General features: G+C 37.2%; 1 protein-coding gene and 1 pseudogene across 2 annotated transcripts in view; one reads left to right on the top strand and one right to left on the bottom strand.

Annotated features, from left to right (window-relative positions):
• Dym (dymeclin) overlaps positions 1-25,038 on the bottom strand; it is a 345,904-nt gene that overhangs the window by 273,213 nt on the left and 47,653 nt on the right. For both annotated transcript variants that reach the window (XM_027948972.2, XM_027948971.2), the window contains exons 3-5: positions 18,521-18,573; positions 14,099-14,192; positions 13,006-13,139 (exon numbers count right to left, since the gene is read on the bottom strand). In XM_027948972.2, the coding sequence (XP_027804773.1) occupies positions 13,006-13,139; positions 14,099-14,192; positions 18,521-18,573 (281 nt within the window). The remainder of the gene's footprint in view (positions 1-13,005; positions 13,140-14,098; positions 14,193-18,520; positions 18,574-25,038) is intronic.
• Positions 7,986-9,349, top strand: LOC114103331 (C-terminal-binding protein 1 pseudogene; annotated as a pseudogene).

Here is a 25,038-nt window from a genome sequence, read left to right as displayed (position 1 = left end):
TTTTAACTCTTACTTTCTGTGAGCTAATATAATAGCAAATCTTACTGAGTGCTCTGCCCTTTGAGAGGCACTGTGTGGGAAACTTCACACTGTCTCAAATTGATTCTAACAATAATTCTTAAGGAGTTGATATGATTATAATTATCATTTTACAGATGAAGAAATCGAGACTCAAAGAGGTCAGTTTACTTAGAGTAAAGGGTACAGGTCACATCTGTACCCAAATCTAGACTCTCATGGGGGAGAAAAAAAAACTTACAAATTATTCTAAAGCCCTGTTTCTAAAAATAGCAGAGGAAAAAACCTGGTCAACTGAGCCATGTTTCACTCAAAACCCTAAATACAAAATCTCTGATAAGTGAGGATTGAGAGCCAGATTAGGGGAGAGAGATGTGAACTATTAGTTTATGCACCAGCATTGTTTGCTATACATTCAACAAGCACACAGGAAGTCCCAATAATAACCAATCTAAAATAATGAATAAATATTAAAATTATTATGCAGAAAAGCTCAGTAATCTCAGCCCTGTCCCTGGATTTCTTCCACTCTAAAGCCTTAACTCACTTCTCTGGTTCCTATGAGTTTCACAGAGGAAGGAGCAAGGATAGGAGGATTTCTCAGGTCCTTTCCAGCTCTACTAATCTATACCCCAAATTGAGCTACAGCCAATTTATTCCTTTTGTTTGGCACCCACTTGGTACCATGGGTCAAGATATCCCTCGTGTTTTGTCCTTAGGAAAAGAAGCAGAGTAAAATAGTGTCTGAATCAAATGCCTTCTATCAGAGTAAGAGGAGGAAAAAAAAAGAAAGATAAAAATAAAACAAAAAAAAACACTCATTGATCACTGGTTTGTTTTTTTTTTTGTTTTTTTTTAAAAAGCAATCAAAATAAAGGAAAACATGGGTCAATTAAATCAGGTTACATAGTGTTATTAAAAGAAATGTTAAAAGACCAAGAGCTAACTATTGTTGTCCTCAAGTTAAAATGCCAATTTCTCAGTGTTGCCCAAAACTACACTGTGCTAAAAACAATCAAGAACAGAAACATGCTCCAAAAACAGAGTTAAAAAGAGTGCCTAAAAAGTTGGGAACAAAATTAACTTCTTAAAATTAAAGGCATATAGCCAGACTCTAATTATCATAAACTTAAGAGTCACAAAACCATGATAGATTCTATGTTGTTACCAGTTGTAATTGTAAGGCTAATATTAAAAATTATTCTAAAATATTAAACATCTAATTAGCAAGATTTTTAAAGCTTATTAGCTAATCACAAAGCAGAAAAACAAATGGACTTACTTCTTTCTAAAAATAAAAGTGATCTACATCTCAATGCATTATAATAGCTTATGTCCTATACCAATCCAATGAAATCAATAAGAATTTTGGTTGAGTGCTAAGACTGTGGCCAAACAGAAATGTTTTTAATTGCCTTTATGAATAATACTATCTACCATCTTTGATTATAAAATATGTGCTCATTAGCAAAGTTTAATTGTTTCTGTTCAACTGATAACAGAAAAAGAGAAAAGAAATACCGCAATGGACAGCACCCATCACAGAACCAAAGAACAACTTAATGTCCTGAAGGCACATTAGTTTTTCTGCAAAGAGAGATTACAGTTCTTATTGTGTTGAGTATTTTAACACAATATTTAATATTTAAAATGCTTTCTTTTTTCCTCTTTTTCCATTATTAGTTTATTGTTCATATTGCTTACCTATAAAAATGAAACTGTTAAATTTTTGCTAAAATAAAAATAAAATAAAACCTACTCAGCCATTCACTATACAATTCTAGGTTTACCTCTTGAGCTAACTACAACCTGCCCCAGTCTCTGAGGACCAGTTCAAGGAGAGAAAAGTGAGTTGTGAAGCCCCTTTTCCAGACAGCCAAACCACATTGGCCAGCAGAAAAAAACAAATAGTTTCAAGAAAGAAAAGATTTACCTCTACCGAATTTAGCAAAATGAAAATTCCACAGATTTTAAAGGTAACTCCAAAGAAAGAGTTTTGAAAAAGTTTTAAGCCACAGGAGAACAGAAAGGAAACTGGTTGTATTAAGAGTACAATTAGGGATTTTTATCTCTCTCCACAAATTCCCTCTTATCTGACTTTTGTTTGCTTTATTGCTTACAAGTTTGCTGTCTTTTTCAATCATGTGGCTCCACAGCTCTCTATTGACCTGCCAGAGTAAAGCACACAGTGCCATGTGGCAATACACACTGCAGGGGTCAGAGCTGCCTCATTGAGGACACCCAAAAGTCAGTCTTTTCCTTGTTTGGTACGCTTTCTCTAGAAGAAGGTGAAATCCTGATGCCAGCATCTAGAAGCCAAGTCCAGACACCTCCTTCCACCACAACCTTTTCACCCACCCTGTGCTCAGCCGGCCGGTCCCTTACCACACCTAGGGGCCACTCATGGAGGCCTGTGGTTCAGCCTCTACCAAAAACAGACCTCCCGAAACTGGGGAAGGAGTGGTCTCACAACTCCATGACTGAGACAGGATCTTGACCTCTATTCTGCTTCTTTCAAGCGGTCCTAGTTGTCTGCCTTTCAGAGATGCCTGGCACTTCCAATTCCCAAATCTCTCCAGGTATTCTCCAGCCCTGAAGGTATTCAGCTTTCAGCTTCCACTAAGCAGTTAAGCTCTTCAGTGCTCAGTTCTCTAACTTCCAGTGTTACTAGCATTGTGCCCCCCCTGCTTCTCCTTACTGGTGTCTTTTGGAGTTTTGAGAGAATGCAAAGATAAACATACATGTTTAATCCACTATGCCTAAGAGCAAGTTCTACAAAATAATTAATTAAAAAAATACATTTATAACCAGGCCTAGTGGCACATGCCTGTAATTCCAGTGGCTCAGGAGGCTGAGGCAGGAGGATAGCAAGTTCAAAGCCAGCCTCTGTAACTTAGAGAGGCTCTAAGCAACTTAGTGAGAACCCTGTCTCAATAAAACATTAAAAAGGACTGGGGATATGGCTTAGTGATTAAACAATCCCTGGTACCAAAATAAATAAATAAATTTACACTGAACTACTTTGTGTCAAGAAAATGTAGTTAAGCCTTTCCCTTTTCTACTCTCTACAGAACTGAACTAACCAGTTTTCCAAATCCCCAGCTCTCCCAGCTTTAAGAATGTGACCCCTGTCCCCTCTCCACCCCACCTGAAGAGTGACCACCTATTCCAAACCCCAGCCCCACAGTTCCAGAGCAGCTGCGCAGGCCCAGGTGGTACTTGCTTTTCCAGCAGGCCTTCACTCCCTCCCTACACTCTTCCTGGAATCTCCTGTTTCCCTGGGCCTGCCTTTCAGCATTTTTCCCCTTTTGTGGCTTCTATCTTTAGTCTCTCAATTTCCAAAGGCTTTCTCTTTCCTGGAAAAGGGGTGAGAGTATAGAGCCCTTGCCTAGCATTGTAAGACCCTAGGTTAAATCGCTGGCATTTATATTTAATTATAAATATTTTTATCATAAAAATAAATGAAAGTGGGGCTGGGGCTGGGACTCAGCAGAAGCACACATGCCTGGCATATGTGCGGCACTCAGTTCAATTCTCAGCACCACATAAAAACAAAGGTCTATAACAACTAAAAAAAAAGTAAATAAAAAATAAGTGAAAGTAAGGAAACAAACTGCCTTATGCTGGCAGCAGCACTGTGAAGTAGCTACTCCATCACATTTTTTTGTGTATTCATGGGCTTCCAGAAAGTAAAGATCTCCAACAACCCACACACCATAACCAAAAAGAACAGTCACAAGCAAGTAAACTGATTTGAATCTGTGGCAAATACTGTGCAGCAACCTCTAAAGCAGCATACCAACACGAAGGAAGCCTAAGATACCTCAGTTGACTTTGCTCGGTTGTTTGCAGATAGTCCTGTGCTTACGTGAATTCAACCTCACACAACCTATACTACTGAATATCATCAATCCCTAAGCAGTCTTTCACACATCTAACTCAGGTGTTCATAGATGAGCTGATAAATGAATGCTTTTAGCTATTGCTTCGTGAGGTTCCCATTCACTACTCTTTATTTATAAATTGTAAAAATATTGGAAGACAATCTAAAAAGGGCTTAAATTAATGACCAGAAGTAGAAATCTTAAACAATATGTAAGACTAAGACAAAAATAAGTATATATGCCAAAAACAGCAAGCCTTTAACCTTAAAAAGACATTATGCTGGTGAACCAATAGTAGACTCAATAATAAACAAAAAGAACGTCATTAAAATGCATGTTAAAAAATCCTAAATTGCTAACTCCATGTAAAAGCAGATAGTTACCAAATAGCAGACCTCACAGATTGCTCTTTTAGAGTGACAACCACCTTGATAATGTAGTCAGTGGTTAAGAAAGTATTGTTTTTACACAGTCCCTAGGTAATCTAGAATGATTAACAACAATAACAAAAACATGTTTCTCAAGCCTGGAGGAGTGGGAATGAAGGGGCAAAATGGATACTGAAGGGAGGATGATGGCCCTAAAATAAACACAGTGTATCTCTTAAGTACATCTATTTACTCAGTAGTAAGTAACAAAAAATAATTTCATATTAGAATTAAAATGACATAGTATTAATGTATAAAGTATGCATACTTTTTAGAAAGAAATACAAAACCAAGAGTTGGGTTTACAGATGTTGGTTGGATTACCCTCTTAGGTCCCATGGGGATAAATACTGACTCTGTTCTTGCTGCAGAACTTCATGGAAAAGTTTGCAACTCAAGTAGCAGAACTATTCCTGGTAATGTTGGTTCCACAAACATGAAGGCTAGCATTAATAAAATATGCAAGTCACAATTCTTATTTAAAACTCTGCTTAAATGTTAGTATATATTTAAGAAATACAGAAAGCTGATTATCAAAATAATAAATCAAACATATTCATCTCTTAAAGAGTTTCACAAACTCAAAATCAATACATAAAACTCAAGCTCTGAAAATCAATGCTGAATGATAAACAATAATTGTGAAAGACACTGGAGTATTTTAGAAATAACTACATTAAAGTAATTCTACAAAATTTTCACAAACATTCCTTCCTAGAATAAGCAGGCTCATAACATTCAAGACTTCAAAATTCTGCAGAATTTCTCATACACCAATTTGGTTTATTTCCTCAAAATCTCTGATTAAGTCTGTGACTATGACACATAGTTACACAGTATATTAGAGAACATAACAATTGATCCAGAAAGAGGATCAAAATCAGCAAAAACTCTAGCTATATTCAGAAGTAATTTAGAAGAGCTTAACTTCATTATGTTCCTTTCCTTTTTTTTTTTTGTAGATAAGAGAGAAAAAGATAGGAAATATATTTGGTCTGTGACCAGTTTAAGTTTAAAAAAAAAAAAAGAATTGTTTTTTTCAATACACCTAATTAATTGAATTTGAAGCCAGAAGGCCTTTCATTATTGAAACCAGTTTTGGAAAAATAACAACAGCTCAATCTCTAAATGTGCAGGATGTTTCTGTGTGCTTCCCATGCCCAGCCTCCATTTTCCAAAATACTTCACAGATCTTTAAAACGGAGCTGCCTGTCCTGTTACAGCAGAATCTGAGGGGTTCCACAGGAGCCACTCAAGAGTGAACAGCAGGGCCTGGGGCTGTAGCTCAGTGGCAGAGCGTTTGCCTTGGACATGGGAGGCACTGGGTTCGATCCTCAGCACCACATAAAAAATAATAATAATAACACACAAATAAAATAAAGGCATGCTGTCCATCTGCAACTACAATTTTTTTTTTTTTTTTAAAGAGTGAACAGTACAGAATTCAAGAAAGGAATAATTATTTGATCTGCAACAGAACTGGACAGTTGCTTCCCGAGAGTGACAAAGTAAATATTTTCATATAACGGAAATACACACAAACAGTCCAAAATACCGAGCACTCTCAGTTATAAAATGAGAAGGGGGAAAAGACACACATAATCCACACCTAACTTTGGTTTGTATTTTATTTATTTATTTTTGACTGGAGGTAGAACCCAGGAGTACTTTACTACTGAACTTAGTCCCCAGCCTTTTTTATCCTTTATTTTGACTACGTCTTGCTAAGTTGCTTAGGGCCTCACTAAGTTGCTGGGCTGGCTTCAATCTTAAGATCCTCCGGCGTCAACCTCCTAAATCCCTAGAATTACAGGCCTGAGCCACCATGCTCAGCTAAATTTGATTTTGAAAGTAAAAATTATCTGTGATTATTGTATTTTATTCACTCTTTAAAGTAAGCTTTACTTGATGAATTATAACATGGCATATTATTTGAAATTTAACTGTTTTTAATAGCATCAAGAAGAATTTTTGTATCTACACCTCTCTCTCTCTAGTCTCTCTAGTCTTCACCTTCCCTACTGTTCCCCAAACTTAAGGAGGTATCTTAAAACTGGACAAAAAGGGAATGATTTTCAATGGAAAAGTTCTTTTGAACAAAAGGGGCAATAAAAATGACAGCAAATAAAATTGCTAAAATAAATATTAATATGCTTGCTTTGTTCAATAATAATAACCTAGTTAAAGGTATTACATTCTTGCTTTGAAATGAAGAATAACACAGCTTTAAAAGAAAAGTAGACTATATCATGATTCAGCTTCCCTGAAACCAGAGAACTACATCATTTGTTTGGAAAGAAATTTTAGAGTATTAAAGAAACAAAACTTGATGTTGGTCTTTTTTTTTTTTTTAAATTCAGCAGCCTCTTGGGGAGGAAAGTGCAATAAAGGTAAACAAACTCAACCCGTATTTTTCCTTGTCATTAGAGGAAAAAGAAAGATTTTTCACCTAAGTTAAGCTGTTCCTGGTAATGCTGGAACATGTGAAGCACTGGGTTTGATCCTCAGCACCACATAAAAAATTTATAATAAATAAAATAAAAGCATTGTGGCCATCTACAACTAAAAAAAAATTTTTTTTAAAGATGTCCTTGTTCAACATACACAAATCAATGAATGTAATTCACCCCATAAATAGAATGAAGGACAAAAATCACAATCATCTGAACATATGCCGAGAAAACCTTTGACAAAATTCAGGACCCACTCATGATAAAAAAAAAAACACTGAAGAGCAGGTGCAGTGCTTCATGCCTATAATCCCACATAGGCATATAAATCCCATATAATCCCTATAAAATAAATGCTGTGAATGAAGATGGGATTTGGCTCAGTGGTTAAGCACCTTTGGGGTTTAGTCCCTGTATAAAAAAAAAATTTTAAAAGTTCCACCAGAAGACTGCTGAAGCTAATAAACTCAGCAAAGTAGGAAAATATAAAATCAACATACAAAGATCAATAGCTTTCCTATATATCAATAATGAATTAGCTGAAAAAGAAATCAGGAAAATAACTGTATTCACAAAGTCAAGAGAGAAAGACACACACACACACACACACACACACACACACCTTGGAATAAATCTAATCAAGGAGGTGAAAGAACTCTACAATGAAAATTATAGAAAACTGAAGAAAGAAATTGAAGAAGACACTAGAAGATGGAAAGATTTCCCATTTTCATGGATAGGCAGAATTATCATTGTTAAAATGGTCATATTACAAAAGTGATCTGATCTACAGATTCAGCACAATCCCCATCAAAATACCAATGACATTCTTCACAAAATTAAAAAAAACAGTCATTCATTTGAAGATGCATGGCTGCTGTCCCACTTGTCTCGGCTGAGCAGCAGGTAGGAGAAGCACCATGGCTGCCCAGGCAGGGGCTAGCAGCTATGCAGCCTGTGGGACTGAGACTGAGCCCCATGAAGGCCTCAGTAGTGCTGTGGAATAGCAGTGGCACAAGAAGTTTGGTTAAAGATGTGGGATGAGGAGCTGGGATTGTGGCTCAGCGATAGAGCGCTCGCCTATCGTGGGGGCCCTGTGTTCGATCCTCAGCACCACATAAAAATAAATGAATGGAATAAAGGTATTTTGTCCAACTACAACTAAAAAAATAAATATTAAAAAAAAAAAAAAAAAAAGATGCAGAATGAGGCACCACAACAGGACACGATTCTGCCTGGGGATTCTGGAGATGAAAAGCTTTGAACAGCTGGTTCCAACCTCCTACTGGAACCAGCCCATGCACCCTAGGCCTCTGGTAGTGCTGCTTGACAGCTGGGACTACATGGTGGAGATGCCCATCCTGAAGGACATGGCCATGGTGGCCTATGGTGACGCACAGCTATGCAGAATATCCATGAAAAGGTGCTGAACAAGACAGTGGGTGCCCTGATTGTACCACACCAATGGTACAATCTGGTACTAATCCAATCAGAGAAGACCTAGAGAAATTCAAAGCTCTACAATTAACCATGAGGATCAGTGGCAGCCTCAACATCAAGACAGCTGGGACACGGATGGCGTTGGTGGTATAGTGGTGAGCATAGCTGCCTTCCAAGACAGCTGGGAACAAGGTGTCACCAGCAATATGCCTATGGCATCTGTGGAGCAGACCACAGACTCAACCACATGCCATATCTTGAACCTGTACCTGTGGACCATCGGACTACACCAGGTACTGGGGGAAGGCATAGGCCAGAGTGGTGAGCAGATCCTCAAAGAGGCTTCAGAGCTGCCAGGAGCTGCAGGGAGACCATGAGCAAACCAAGGACATCATCTGAATAGGACACATTGGGCTGGCAGCAGCACTACAGGACAAGGCCTTCAGCTTCAATATCCTCTTCAATGACCCCTACCTGTCCTAGGGCATTAAGCAGGCATGATCACCCTGTAGGACCTGCTCTTCACTGCACTGCCAACTCAACGAGCACAACCACCACCTCATCAATGACTTCACTGTCAAGCTGATGAGACAAGGGGCCTTCCTGGTGATCACAGGCCACGTTGCTGGATCTGGCTCAGGCTCTGAAGGAGGGGGCAGATCCACAGCCTGGTGCTAGACCTGCATGTGTCAGAGCTCTTCGGTTTCAGCCAGGGACCCTTGAAGGACACACCCAACCTCATCTACAACCCCCATTTCCTGTGGTACAGTGAGTAGCCATCCATCATGATTTGCAAGGGGGCAGGCCAGGAGATCTGGGGAGCTATCACAGGCTAGATCCCTGACAGCCTGAAAAATGGCTTTGGCAAGTACCACTGGACAGTCTCCACACACACTGGACCAGAATGGATCTAGCCATGGGGCACCTGAGCTCAAGAGGACTTCCTGCAGGTATACCCAGTAGTCATGAGTGTGGCCCTCACCTGCATCCCAGCCTCGGACAAAGGACTTGTCCTAGCACCATGTCTCTGTCCCATCCCACCGCCATGGCTCACCCACCCCATGCCCCTTCTCCTGGCCAAACTATCAAGCCTTAGGTGGATAGAGACCACACAGGTGATCAGCTATAGCCCATGGAGAGTTCTCCATTCTTAGGCTGGAATGTGCAGAGGTGGTACCGCAGAGACTGGGCTGGGTGTGAGCAAGGGGACGAGAGACAGAGCAGCTTCCCTGTGTCTATCATAGTTGTCCGGTAGCATGAGGGGGCTCACTGACCTGTGTCCTTTGCATTCCTCATAGAGCAAAAGAAGTTAGTAGCTAATTCTATCATGAATGTTCTTGTCTGTGTACAATTTTTAGGATATTTAGGAAGGACATGTTTGCTTAGCTATCTACAAAAAGAAAACCTGAGCAAGTTCAAAGTTCAGCAAGTCAATTGAGATTCTTTTCCTTTTCTGTATTGGCACATGCCAAGAGCGATGAGTGGCTGGCACACTTCTCAAGACAATGGATCCTTTCCATTTTTCTTTTTTATGCCTCACAGTGCATTGCTTTTTTTTTTTTTTTCTAACTGCTTGTCTTATTTTTAGAATAATTTAGAAAAACAAAACAAAGGCTGTTTTTTCCTAATTTGAGAAAATGGACATGGCAGCTCAGAGGAAAGGGAGCGCCCAGGGAGCTTGCTGCCTGATGACTTCTGTCATGGAGAAGGCTAGTCAGAGTGTCCACGACTAGGCACTTGCCATCCTGCTGATGTGGTAAACCAGCAATATTTTGTTTATGACTGTAACCATTTGTATGAATTATTTTGAATAAAAATCCCAGAAAGTAAATAAATAACAAAAGATACATAATAGGCAAAAAAAAAAAAAAATTCTCAGCAAAGAAAAAAAAAAAGCAATGCTGCAAGCATCACAATACTTGCCTTCAAATTATATTACAGAGCTACAGTAAGAAAAACTGCATGGTCCTGGCATTAAGACAGACATATAGGCCAATGGAACAGAATACAAGACACAGAGACAAACCCACCCAGATATAGGAGCACCAAAATTATATATTGGAAAAAAGATAGCCCTTTTAACAAATGGTGCTAGGAAAACTGATTGTAGAAGAATAAAATTAAATTCCTACTTTTTTTTTCCTGGACTCAACTTTTCTTCAATTTATTCTTATTGTTTTATATATGACAGCAGAATGAAATTCAATTCAAATTATACAAATAGGGCCCAATTTTTCAAGCCTCTGGTTGTACACAAAGTAAAGTCACACAATTCATGTTTTCATACATGTACTTAGTTAGGGTAATGATGTCTGTCTCATTCCACCATCTTTCCTACCCGCAGGCCCCTCTCCCTTCCTCTCCCTCCCCTTTGCCCTATCTAAAGTTCGTCTATTCCTCCCACACTGTCCCCCAATCCCCATTATGAATCAGCATCCTTATATCAGAGAAAACATTCGGCATTTTGTTTTTTGGGATTGGCTTACTTTTAGCATTGTATTCCCCAACTCCATCCTTAAATTCCTACTTTTTACCCTGCAAAAAGTCAACCCAAAATGGATCAGAGACCTAAGAATTAGACCAGAAACTTTGCAACTGATAGGCAAAAAAATAAAGAATTAACACTTCCAATATACAGACATAGGCAATAACTTCCTCAGTAGGATTTCTAAAGCTCAGTAAATAATAAATAAATGGGAAGGCATCAAATTAAAAAGCCTCTGCATGGCAAAGGTAACAAGAACCTACAGAATGGGAGAAAATTATTGGTAGCTACTTTTCCAACAGAGGATTAATATCCAGAATATAATAAAGAACTCTAAAAACTTGCCACCAAAAAAAAAGACCCAGTCAATAACTGGGCAAATGAACTAAACAGACACTTATCAAAAGAACAAATACAAATAGCCAACAAATATATGAAAAAAAAATGTATAATATCTAAGCAATTAGGGAAATGCAAATCAAAACTACACTGTAAGACTGGGATTGTAGCTCAGCGGTAGAGCACTCGCCTAGCACATAAAAAATAAAAGACACTGTGTTGTGTCCATCTACACCTAAAAATAAATATAAAGAAAAAAAAGAAGTTGTGAGCATTTAAAAAACAAACTACACTGTAGGGGCTGGGGCTGTCACTCAGTAGTAAAGCACTTGCCTTGCATGTGTGAGGCACTGGGCTCAATGCTCAGCACCACACAAAAATAAATACAGATACTGTGTGTTCATCTACAACTAAAAAAACAGAAACAAACAAAAACCTACACTGTGATTTCACCTCACTCCAGTTAGAATGGCAGTCATCTTGAATATGATAATAATAAATGCTGCAGAGGATGTGGGAGAAAAGGAACTCTTTCACATTGCTGATTATATTATGTCTTTTCATTTATTTAAAATGTAACATAATTCCCTCATATATTTAAAGGATAATAACCAGAATTTCTTGAGATTTCTGCCATCCACAAATGGTTTTAAGAAATGCCTAAGCATGGGGCTGGGGTTGTGGCTCAGTGGTAGAGCACTTGCCTAGCATGCGTGAGGCACTGGGTTCAACCCCAGCACCACATAAACAACTTAAATAAACAAAATGTGTCCATCTACAACTAAAAATAAAAATAAAAATAAATGCCTAAGAACATTAAAGGTTAACTGTCATTTCACAGAATCTTTTATTTCCCTACAACATTGCTTTTAGAATTTTCAGAATTTAGGAAATATTTCACAAGTGGACATAGAGTTACTCAAAAAATCAATACACTGTGATTTTTTTACCTGAATGAATCATTGACCCTCTATATGTTTATTTTCCTTTGTCAACACTAGATTTTGACATTTAAAAGCATATATATTAGCAACCACAGTGGAGAGAGAATCACTTGTAAGTATATGAAAGTTAAGTGAAATTAAACATGCACGAAATCACAAGGCATAGGGGCCTCAATAAAAAGTGCAAATATTACAAAGTTCTCACATTGCCTGCACCCAGGAATTGGTAAACTTTGAGTCACATATGATCCCTGTCAGTCTGATGAAGGCAGAAAGATATTTTGTAAACAGAATTCAGAAAGGAATGACACTGCTTTGGGCCTCAGAAGAGGAAGTTGGTAGCAAGGGAGTATAACACGTGTATTCCTGATATTCCATTTGTTAATAATCCTATTTTATTCTTTTACTTCCTGGTTGTAAGTTTTAATGCTAATAAATGAAACACCAGCATCTGATCTTGAAAACTGTAGGCCCACCTAACTTGGAAAAAAAAAAAAAAGAGAGAGAGGAAGAGGTGGGGGGAGAGAAAAGAAAAACAAACCTCGAGCAATATCAGAAGAAAATGGTAACTTTTCTCTATATCTTCACATAAAGGTAGATTTCAACATCATAACACTGTCCTTAAAAATGTTATTTCTGGTGAAGCAGCCCCAAACACACCCAGTCTCAAACTGTTGCTGTGTCTTGTGAAAGAAAACTTTAACATTTATAAAATCCATAATTCTGATTGATCATCTCTCTTAATGATGTATTCCTCAGAAATTGTATTTACATTTGACACCTTTGTTTTTTAAAGGAATAAATATTTGTGGGCTTTGTATTTATTTAACTTCTTTCTTGTTTCACATGAATGCAAGTCAAACAAATAAAAGCCTTGCTCCTACTTACTTTCTTATCAAGAAAAAAAAGTGATGATAGGAAAATTGGAATTTTCAAAGTTATACATCTATTCCTCAAACTTTAGCCTTATATGTTACACATACTATACCCAGAACATCTTCAAAAGGCAATGCTTACCAAAACTACCAGGAGACTTTTCTTCATAAGTAAAATGAAGTTGTAACTCCTCATCTGACATTTCACAGATGAACACTTTCAGCAAACAACAAATAATAAACAAAGCGTTATGTGTCTGCCAAATGAAGATGTGACTAGAAAGGAAAGACCAAAAATCATGTAAGAATGATGAGCATGATTATTTCTAGTCAATAATTTCTTCATAATTTGTCAATCATTTTGTCCAGTCTACCTGTAATATTTGATCGATGTCCATATCTTTTAGTGGCTCATTATTACATTGGACCAGTGATACTTACTGCATTCATATTTTACTCTGTGTATCTCCTATAGTGAGTCTACTTATAATAATAACTTCATTGATTCCTGTGGACTGTGTTCTTAACTTTACAGTTTTCCTATATAAAGATAATTAAAAGTAAAAAAAAAAAAAAAAACTAAAAACTCCAAAAAATTATGATAAAATAATCAGTATGGGCTGGGATTGTGGCTCAGAGGTACAGTGCTCACCTAGCATATGTGAGGCACTGGGTTCGATCCTCAGCACCACATAAAAATAAAATAAGGGTATTGTGTCCACCTCCAACTAAATAAATAATAAGCAAGCAGTATATGCCAATATGTAACTGGAATTTTTAAATGAGGCATCATCAGTGGCTCAGTACAATGCTTGCTATTTGTACTGATGACCATGAACTCACAAAAAAAGGGATTATATTGGGCTGGGGTTGTGGCTCAGTGGCAGAACAGTTGCCTAGCATGTGTGAGGCACTAGATTCGATTCTCAGCACCACATATCAATAAATAAAATAAACATCTATTGACAACTAAAAAAAAAAATATTTTAAAAAAAGGGATTATATTTCTAAAGTTTGTCCAAAATGCTGAAATCAAAGTTTCCAGAATTTAAAACTTCACTCCAATGACTTATGACACTAACTTAAACCTCTCTTTCACCTTTCTCCCCCTTAATAATCAAAATAAATCCTTCAAAAGAATTTTCTGAAGACCATAGCCTAATTCCACCAATAAATGAAAAATAATATTCATATTATTAAGTGAAAAGCAAACATGATTTAATCAGCCAGCTTACTTCTGACATTCTGCTGAAAGTTTGAGTTCTTTGGTTCTAGAAAGGAAGACCTTAATTAGTGCACCAAGATTTCCTGTTCGAGGATTGTTTTCAACTGCAAGAGAAGAAAATGATTTAAAAAGTTAAAATCAAGCACTAATATCAAAGAGAACATATAGTAACATCTATAAAATCAAATGTCAAATTGAAATTGCTTATTGACCAACCTTATGCCAATTTCACATCAATTAGGGAAATAAGCAATGAGAAAAACTGCTTTCTTGGGTCATAATTCTGAACATCAAAACTACGATTTGCAAAATAAAAATTATGGGAACAATAGAAGAAAGTGGCTACCTTACCTCAGAATCCAAAATTGTAACTTTGTAGTTAATAGATACATTCATGTACATTAAAATCACAGGGCATTTTATTAAAATACAAATTCTGATTCCACATGTATGAAGTGTGACCTCAGAAGAATCTCATCTTTAACAGTCTCCCAGATGGTGCCCACTATTGCTGGCTGGAGAACTCCACAGTGAGGAGCAAGGTGCCCCATGTACTGCGAGTTAGGGGAGCTTCTGTCCAGCTTTCACAATCAAGAACAGATATGCAGTTAGATGTCAGATATCACTAGAGTTTCAATTTGAAACAAAAATTTCCTAGTTTTCTTTCTAGTTTTGGGTGTAGTTTAATTAAAAATACCTTGAGATTTTCAGGATGAACTGTTTAAAAAAAAAAAAAAGTTAAGTTTACAAATGTATCTCTGTGGGGTTTAATATTAGCTAGCTTCTGTAAATCAAAGTAAAATAACGAATCCAGGTGTGGTAGTACATGCCTATAATCCCAGCAACTTGGGAGGCTGAGGCAGGATGATCAAAAATTCAAGGCAGGGGCTGGGATGTGGCTAAAGCGGTAGCGCGCTCGCCTGGCATGCGTGCGGCCCGGGTTCGATCCTCAGCACCACATACAAACAAAGATGTTGTGTCTGCCAAAAACTAAATATTAAAATTCTCTCTCTCTTAAAAAAAAAAAAGTTCAAGGCAGTCTTGTCTCAGCAAGCAACTTAGTGAGACTATGTCTGCCCCCCCCCCCCCCCCGCAAAAAAAAAAAAAAAGTCTGGGGATGTAACTCAGTGGTAGAATTCCTCAGGGTTCAATCACTAGTGCCACAAAAATAAATAAATATTGAAAGAAACTAAACTGATGTGACTACTGTCATTTAGAATCCCAATTTTAATCTTTGTTCAACAGTCCTTTTATAATGAATGACTTTATAAGTAATCAATTGAATTTGCAAATGGTTATCTATTTAAACACAAAATGAATGAAAACAATACTGTTGTTGTTGGAAGGAGCACCCAGGCTACTAGACTGCTGTAATTAAAGCTTCCCACTGGGGTGGTACAAGCCTGTAATCCTATCCACTAGAAGGCTTATCAGGAAGTTGTTATCTTCACAGCCAGCCTAAGCAATTCAGAGAGGGGCTATCTCAAAGAAATTGAAAAAAAAAAAAAAAAAAACATAAATATACTGGCTCAATCCCCAGTACCACAAAATAAATAAATATATAAAATAAAGCTTTGTTTACCTTTTTCATTCATCATGTATTTACTTTACACCTGCACTATTTCAGGCACTACAGAGGCACCTGTAAACAGAACCCCCTGTCCTCGTGGAGCTTACATTCTAAAACAGGGGAGCTTCTGTCTAGCTTTCACAACTGAGAACAGAAATGCGGTTAAGATGTCAGATATCCAGATATCATTAGAGTTTCACTTAGAACAAAAATTTCCTAGTTTTCTTTCTAGCTTTGGGTGTAGTTTAATTGAAAATACCTTGAGATTTCAGGATGAACTGTTTGATAAAATTAAGATCAAAACTATAAATTAATAAAATTAAAGATGATCTCATTAATTAAATTAAATGAGTTTTTAAAAAATTATGTCTTATGGTAGATTCAAGATTCCAAAAGACTGACATGGTACAAGGAATGGAATTTAACACCAGCAAAGTTAATTGATAAATATCAAATGTCATGGAAGCTGAAGGAGCTTCAAGAGCCAGAGCAGCAACTACACCTGACAGGCAAGCAGAGCAGCAGGATGGGACCGACCAGATTGAAGATTCCGATAAAGCAAAGATCCTAGCATGAACAGTAGTACCATTTATATAAAACTGTGTATATAAATCTAGTCCAGAGTCGGGCACAGTGGTGCACACCTGTAATCCCAGCGGCTCGGGAGGCTGAGGCAGGGGGATCCCAAGTTCAAAGCCAGCCTCAGCAAAAGCGAGGCACTAAGCATTACTCAGTAAGACCGTGTCTCTAAATAAAATACAAAGTAGGGCAGGGAATGTGGCTCAGTGGTCAAGTGCCCTGAGTTCAATCCCCGGTATCAAAAAATAAATAAATAATTTTTAAAATGAATCAAATCTAGTACAGAGCACTATGAATAGCAGTGATCACCTCTGATAAATATGGAAAAATTTTTATTTTAGCTGTACCACTGTACTATTGGAGTTATTGGCAATAAAAATTTATCTTTTATTTTCCTGTTCCTAGAGGTACTTTTAATGACATCCTTCCAATACAATGTCAAGAAAAAAAATATACATTAAAAATAATAGTGGGAAGGTGCTAGGGTTGTAGCTCAGTGGTAGAGCACTTGCCTAGCACATGTGAGGCACCGGGTTTGAATCTCAGCACTGAATATAAATAAATAAATAAATAAAGGTCTATTGACAACTAAAAACAATATTTAAAAAATAATAGTAGGAGCTGGGGTTGTGGCTCAGTGATAGAGCACTTCCCTGGCATGCGTGAGGCACTGGGTTCGATCCTTAGCACCACATAAAAATAAAACAAAGATAAATAATAATAATTGTGTGTGTGTGTGTGTGTGTGTGTGTGATGATGATGATACACATATTTGGTGTGTGTGTCACCATGTATCTGCTAAGTCAATATTACTTCCAATGTTTAAATGCAAGCTTTATAAAAAAAAAAAAAAACAAGTTCACCTTAAAGCCACCATCATAATGACTGCACTGACACCACTGTGATATAAAACTCTATAATTTTCAGCATTAAACTGCCACATGATTTTTGAGAGCCAGCTATAGATAGCATAAAATTCTGTAATCTATGTTTTAATTAAAAGCAAAACAACAATAGATCTCTATCATTACCAACATAATGTTTCCAAATACAAAAATATTTCATCAAAGACTGTTACTGGTAATGTAACTGATATGAGAGTTGCCCATAGAACTCATATGCTTATCAACAAGTCTGATCTGGTCTGGTGTGGTCTGGTTTGGTTTTGTTATGCTGAGGATTGAACTTGGATGCTTTACCACTGAACTGCATCCCTACCCTTTTTTATTTTTTATTTTGAGACAGGTCTCACTAAGTTGCTGAGGCTAGACTCAAACTTGCAATCTTCCTATCTTAGCCTCCTAAACTGCTGGGATTATGGCTGTGTGCCACCATGCCTGGCAACATGGCTTGATTTTATAACAGATATTAATATTACTTTAAAGATCCTTATACTGGATATTTTATAAACACATTCTCTCTCATTTTCAAAGCAATGATGCACAGTAATTACAGTTATTTGCATTTTAAACCCATATTTTTAAAAAGCATACACATTCCATTCTAATTACTATCAACTTGAAAGTAAAGCATTTGAAAAATGAGGCCAAAAAAGGAAATAGCTGTTGACATAAAACTGTATAACAACTAGATACCATGTTCTATACTGGATATTTCATGTTATATCATTTTTATCCTTTCAACAATCTTGTAAAATAGTTGTTCTTAACGTCAACTTTGATGAGGAAATAAAGGTTCAACTAATAAGTAGCAGAGCAGAAATAAAGATCATAAAAGTATTCTTGATCTCATGCTTTCTACCTTAATATCAAGCTGTCATGGAGAAACTTCCTAATATACTTTTGTGAGTAATAATTATTCTGGTTAACATAGTCAACAATAGCACATGCAGTCAGGGCAGATGGCAAATCACAGGATGAATGGTGAATTCTATATGAACTGTCCATTACTAACCTAATATTTTGATTTTTCTCTGTATTTCAATATTCACAAATAGAACAAGCTGAAAGAGTACCTATAGCTTAGCATAATCTATTACTACCACTACAAATATAGCTCAGTGCATGTTAACTGAATGGAATCTTCTGTTAACATCCATAAGTATTATGAACAGAAATAATTATTACTTATTTCATTATCAAGATACATCACTTCATTAATCCAATTCATATAATATTGACAAAATCTGTAACAGAACATTTGAAAAAAGTCCCCTACACACATGCATACCTGCACACACACATGCATACCTGCACACACACATGCATACCTGCACACACTCATGCACCACACAAACACACACATACACACCTTCTCCCTTACCTAAAGCCTTGCAGACTGAAATGGTTGCCTCCTCCAAGAGCTTCAACTCAGAACTGGAAAGACAAAATAAGAAAGGTACTTTACAACTACAATACCAAATGCATATATACTCGTCAGTTAAAGGAATATATAAATAAGAAAAAAAAAATTTTTAAAAAATATTGTATACAAGGTAAACAATAAAATGAGAAATATAAAATAAAACTTTAAGCTGAGAGTGACTGCTAATCCCAGCTACATGGAAGGCTAAAGCATGAGGACTGGAAGTTCAAAGTCAGCCTCAGCAACATAGAAAGACCCTAAATAACTGAGTGAGACCCTGTCTCTGAATAAATTATTTTTTTTAAAAAGGCTGCAGATGTGGCTCAGTGGTTGAGCACCCCTGGGTTCAATCCCAAGTACAAAAATAATAATAATAAAGATATATCCAGATCAAACCAACAATAAAAAGTCAATCCATGGAACAGATAAAAGTATTTGCAAATCATATTATGATAAGGCTTTGATATCCAAAATTACTTTAAAAACTCCTACAACAACAATAAAAACCACCTAACTAAAAAAGAGAGAAAGGTCTTGAATGGCCATTTTTCTAAAGAAGATGTACAAATGACCAATAAGCAACTGAAAAGATGTTCAATGTCACTAATTATTCCAGAAATGCAAATTAAAACCACAGTGACAACCAACTGTATGTTTATAATCTTTACCCCATTAGGATGACTACTATCAAGAAAAGAAAAGGAGGCCAGGCAGGGTGGCACATGCCTATAATCCCAGTGGCTTGGAAGGCTGAGCAAGAGTTCAAAGCCAGCATCAGCAACTTAGCAAGGCACTAAGCAACTCAGTGAGACCCTGTCTCTAAATAAAATACAAAATAAGGCTGGGGATATGGCTAACTGTTCCTGAATACAATGCTTGGTACCCCACCCCCAAAAAATAAATAAATAATAAATACGGAGGGGAGGGGAGGGGAGGGGAAGAAAGGAACAAGTCTGAACAAAGATGTGGAAAAACGGACTGGTGTGCTGCTAATAAGCATGTAAAATGATGCATCCACTGTTGAAAACATATGAAGGTTCAAATAGTTCAAAGTTAAAAAGAAAATAGGATTTCCACCTGATCCAGCAATTCCCATTTTGTACACCCATATTCACAGAAGTATTACTGACAAGAGCCAAATGGTAGAAGCAACTCAACTGTCCACTAAATAATAGATGAATAAAGAAAATACAGCACATACATACAATGGAGTATTCTCTGACTTAACAATAAGGAAATTCAGACATATTCTATAATATGGATGAACTTTGACAACGTTATGCTAAGTGAAATAAGGTAGTCACAAAAAGATAAAACTTGTATGATTCCTCCTATATACAGTACTTAGCTGACAAATTTATAGAAAAAAATTAGAAAGTGGTTGCCAGGAGTTGGGAAGAAGGATAATGGGGAGTTTGTTTTCAGTTACTACAGACTTTCCAACAGAGAACATGGAAAAGTTCTAGAGATGGAAGGTGGTCATGATTACAAGAGACGGAGCATGTACTCAATGCCACAGAACTGTACATTTGAAGATAGCTACAATGACAAATTTTTCTTGTATTTCAATTCCATATTTTTAAAAGGTACATTCTCACACCAGTTTACTTACCAGATAAGTGACCCTGGACTAATTTCCTAACTTCAATATCATAGCTTCTTCATATATAAGAGTACCTTTATAAGCTTGATTCTATGGTTAAATTATAAAACACCTATAAAGCACTCATAACATTTCCTAGCACAAAGTAAACTCTCAGTAAATAATAGCTATTACTGGCTCTAAAATGTAGTGGCCTTTTTCTCTCTAATTAAATTAAAGTAATGCCTTCGATTTATAGAACCTGTAAATGTCTTTCAAAGCATTTTTCAAATTTATCAGTGCATTTAAATCCCATGAAAATCTCTTCTAGTGAACAGGGCCATTATAAGCCCAATTTCTTATAAATAAGCAAACTGAGGTTTCCAGAGAGGATTAGTGACAGTACAGGAAAGAGAAGTCTGAGAAGAGGCAACAGTTTCCAGCCTGGACACCTGGTTAATCACATGCCCTTTTCTGCCAACACAGGTAATACAGAAAATTCTCCAGGTGAGCAACTCTACTGTAGCTGGTTTTAAAATCCCTACCTGTCTCCCCAAGAGTTCTCTGCTGATAGTGATGAAGGGCATTTTTTAAAAGAGCGATCTTTTAGCATTAAGGCTTTTTACAAAGAAATTTTAGAGAAACTGAGGAAGAAAACCGAATGCTTTGAGACAGTTCTAAAACTATCCAGTATGGTAACTACTAGCTACAAGTAGTTACTCACCACTTCAAATGTGGATATTCCAATTAAAATGTGTTGGAACATACCATATTGCAAATATTTTTTTAAAACTGGAAAATATTTCATTCATAATTTTATATTAGTAAAATCATAATATTTGAGATATACTGGATTAAATACATCATTCAAATTAATTTTACCTATTTCATTTCACTTTTTCAGTGTGGCTAATAGAAATTTTAAATCACATGGATGGCTCCCCTTAGATTCATATTGAACAGATTGCTAGACCCTACTTCTCAAAAACTGAAGACGTATCATATATAGGAAATATCACCAGGGCTGGGAATGTAGCTGTGGTAGAACACTTGCCTGTAAGCAACAAGGCCCTGGGGTCCATCCCCAGTACCACAAAAAAAAAAAAAGAAAGAAAGAAAGAAGAAATGTTACCACATACAGAAAACTAAGACCCAACTACATGTGAATATGCCAGTACCTTAAAAATCTCAACCCACATTCATATTAGAAAGGGTGAATATGATTTTGAAGAGTTAAATCTTTCAGGTTCATATGAAATTGATTCAGGGAGCGAGATAAACTAGAAATGATCTCACAGTGGTTTATAGGTCTCCAGTATTTGCCATTCTATAGATGTTTTCAGAGTGCTTGCCAGCCCCACAATGTCTCTCTGCTGTCTGTCTGCCTTACAACTTTTTTATCTACCTCCCCACCTACTATTTAGAGATGAGGAGAAGCAGGTGTGTCAGCATGACCCCCACCTCTGGCCATAGCTGCTGACTGAATCAGGGTCTGACAGGCAACCTGAGCCAAGCCCGAAGTTCTGGGGAATTTGGAATTGAGATGGAAAAACAGGCTTTCCATATGGCTGGAACTTGGCTGCAAAACTGAGCATTATGAGAGGCCACCCTCTCCCCACTGAGAAACAGAAAGCCAGTTCACAAGAAAGATGAATAAAAGAGCTTTGCCGAAAAAAAGCAAACAGAAAGGACTCTTGGGATTCCTGCGGGCCTTCCAATTCTCAGTTCCAGTTCTTCCTGAAGCCTGGCTGTGTTCCTAATCTTGGAATCTGTGAAATGCCCCTGTCTCTTCATCACATATTCCCCTCTTTGTCACACAGTCTAAGTCAAACTGATTTTTGTTAATATCAAAAGACTTCTAATTAATTGAAAAACTGCAGTCAGATTTTAAAATACACATTAGTATTTAATTAACAGAAATTGGGAACCATGAATTACTCAGTGTTTTGGTTACTCAGGCAAAAAGTAAAGAGGCATAAAATGCAAAGGACTGTAAAGAGTTTTATGAGGTTAATAACTAGGCCACATGCATAAAATCTGTTTCACTGGTGCTTCTACATTTTTCAGTAAAATGACACTCTCTTTTATAACTGGCTAGAACCAAGAGCTTCAATTATATACATGACCGTAACCTTCAAAAGTTATTAAATCTGGTTCATTCAACAAACACTGACTAGGCACCAAAGGTATGCTGGGTTCTGTGAAAAGATCCCTTTGCCTACAAATTATATGGAGGAATGAAGAAGCCAGACTGCTTGGTGCAGGACAAGTAAAAAATTAAGACCAGCCTTGTGCGTGAGCTCACAGGATATGTACCCAAACTCCCCCAGGTGGAATCAAGGAAGAAGGAACATCTGTCCTAGAGAACCAACAGAAGTGAGACAAGGGTTATGGCAGTCACAGAGACCCTGGCACATTCTGGGACCTGAAGGTCAATCAACATGGGAACGGCAAACTATTAAGCTGGGAAAGTATGCCTGATGGATGGAATATGGAGTTCAGTGCCTCAACTTCCTTTCAATAGCAAGTTGCTAGGTGTTCCCAAAACAGGGTTTTGATTTATCTTTAATATAATATTAGCCTTTAAAAAGGAATTAAGCCCAACATTTAAGGTTGGTATGGACATTACTTTTTCCAAGAAACCTTCTTGATCACCAGGTGAGACAGGTAAGAAAAGCACACAATCATAAAACTGAGCCCACAGTAGTAAGATGGCCCAATTGCTTGTCTGTGAGCTCCTTGTTCATCACAGCACTCTCAGTCTGGTACAAAGCAGGCACTTAATAAAAATTTACTAAATGAATAAGTGCCACTGTCAGGCACTTCCTTGGCAGAGAACAAAACTATTTCCCCTTGCTCCTGAAGAAACACTTCCTACTTTCCAGCCCTCGAGGCAAGCTCTGACCTCAAGTTTAAATTTTTATTAAAATATTTTAAAAGATGTTTTTTCCAAGTGTAAAAGAAAGTGTCTTTTTGAAGCAGTCTGATTTCTTGGAAAGCTCCCCCTTGTGTCAAGCCAGCCAGCACCTGCCTTGCGTGATGAGGCCCCCCAGATCTGGCTCCCCCTGCATGTGGCCACCACTGCTCCCTGCCTCAGCAATCACCACTTCCTGGAGAAAACATCTTCAGGGCCTAGATTATATTCTCTGAGGGAACAAGGAAAGTGCTTCAGTCACTCATGCATTGCCTACTATGCCTGGCTTGGCCAAAATAAAAACTCCTGGTAGTTATCTGTTCATTAAAGGATTCACAGGGCTCTATCTGTTGTAGTACTCCTGCAATTTCTGCACTCTGAAGTGTTATTTATTTCTACAAAGGAAATCAGCCAGGCACATCCCTGCCAAAACCAACACACTGACTGTTATAATAGAATTTCTTTCCTCTCATCCCTCCATTCTCCAGTTTTCTAAACTTACTGGAACATTTTAAGAATAATCCGCTTTCCCTTTTGCTTGACTTTGAGCCATAATGAGGTGGTAAGCAACTGGCGTGGTTGGTAACTGTCACGGCCTGTTATAGGCATCTATGCATGGTACTGTTTTAGTTAAACAAATGAGCTCAGATGTTCTGGCAGCAGGCAACTAACAAATCATCGTTTGCAGTAAATAAAAGTAAAATGGTACTGCAAAAACATGCCAATGTTTCCAAGACAATTACAATTAGAAACCGAATGTTGTTTTTGAAGGCAGACTCGGGACACTGGAAACATGCAAAAAGGGGACAAAAAGGCAGCAAATATCCACAATACTTCAGATTAAATATATTAGAACCACACAGAGTACTTCAAACTTACTAAATAAATACATAAACTCCTTACCTCTAGATCAATTAGAAAATTGTCAACAGTGGAAGGTTATATAAATACTTAACAGTAATACTCTCTTAGTCAAACCTGTGCTAAACAAACTAACTTACATAAACAACCATATTGATGCAAACACCAGATAAGACTACCTAAAGCAATTCTTATTATGTGAAGGAACATCAGGCACCCTCTTCTCAAACCTTGGCCACACCATCATTTGGGCAGCATCACAGAAAGGGAATCTCAGTTTTATTAGTGATATCCTAATGAACTTGAAACTAAAAGTACCCCAAAATTTCACACACATATACATTTCATTAGAAAATCTTTAGCAGATCTAGTAAGTTTTCCATAGTTTTAAGAACCTCCACTGGGCTTCCCTGAAGATAATTAATTCACCAAGAAAATAATTAATAAAATTTTCACAACCACAAGGAAGTTTTTAAACATTACTGCTGCCATTTCTGGGCTATATTCTAAACCCATTTACCTCCTTACTTTGATTTCATGAAAAGATATCCCAGAGGAGATAAGTCTCATCAACAACAATCTCACACTCTCCACACACCTCTGTAAGAGCACTGCTACAAAATTCCACAAGAGGACTGAGGTTGTGGCTCAGAGGTAAAGCGCTCACCTAGCATTCATGAGGCACTGGGTTTGATCCTCAGCACCACAGAAAGTAAAATAAAGATATTGTGTTCACCTATAACTGAAAAATAAATATTTTTTTAATTCCACAAGAAATACCAATAATCCAACAAATTCATTCCCCCCCCCCCTCATCCTGGAGATTGAAGCCAGGGGTGCTTAACCACCCAGCCCTTTTTACTTTGAGACAGGATCTCACTAAATTGTTTAGGGCCTCGCTAAGTTGCTGAGCTCTAAACTTGTGACCCTACTGCCTCAGCCTCCCAAGTCCCATCACTGGACTCGCCTCCAAATTACTTCTAAACCTGTCTTGATCAATGTAATCTATGCCACCTCTGCTAAATCTGCCAACATATAACATGACTAAGTTAAGTTACTGGGGAGTGTTCATAACAGAGAAGACTGCAAAGGTAAAACAGAGAAAAATAATAAACTGCT

Source organism: Marmota flaviventris, chromosome 16 (genome assembly GCF_047511675.1).
Source record: "Marmota flaviventris isolate mMarFla1 chromosome 16, mMarFla1.hap1, whole genome shotgun sequence".
Classification (NCBI taxonomy): domain Eukaryota; kingdom Metazoa; phylum Chordata; class Mammalia; order Rodentia; family Sciuridae; genus Marmota; species Marmota flaviventris.
Note: the sequence above shows the minus strand (reverse complement) of the source record. Positions and strands in the feature narration are given on the sequence as shown.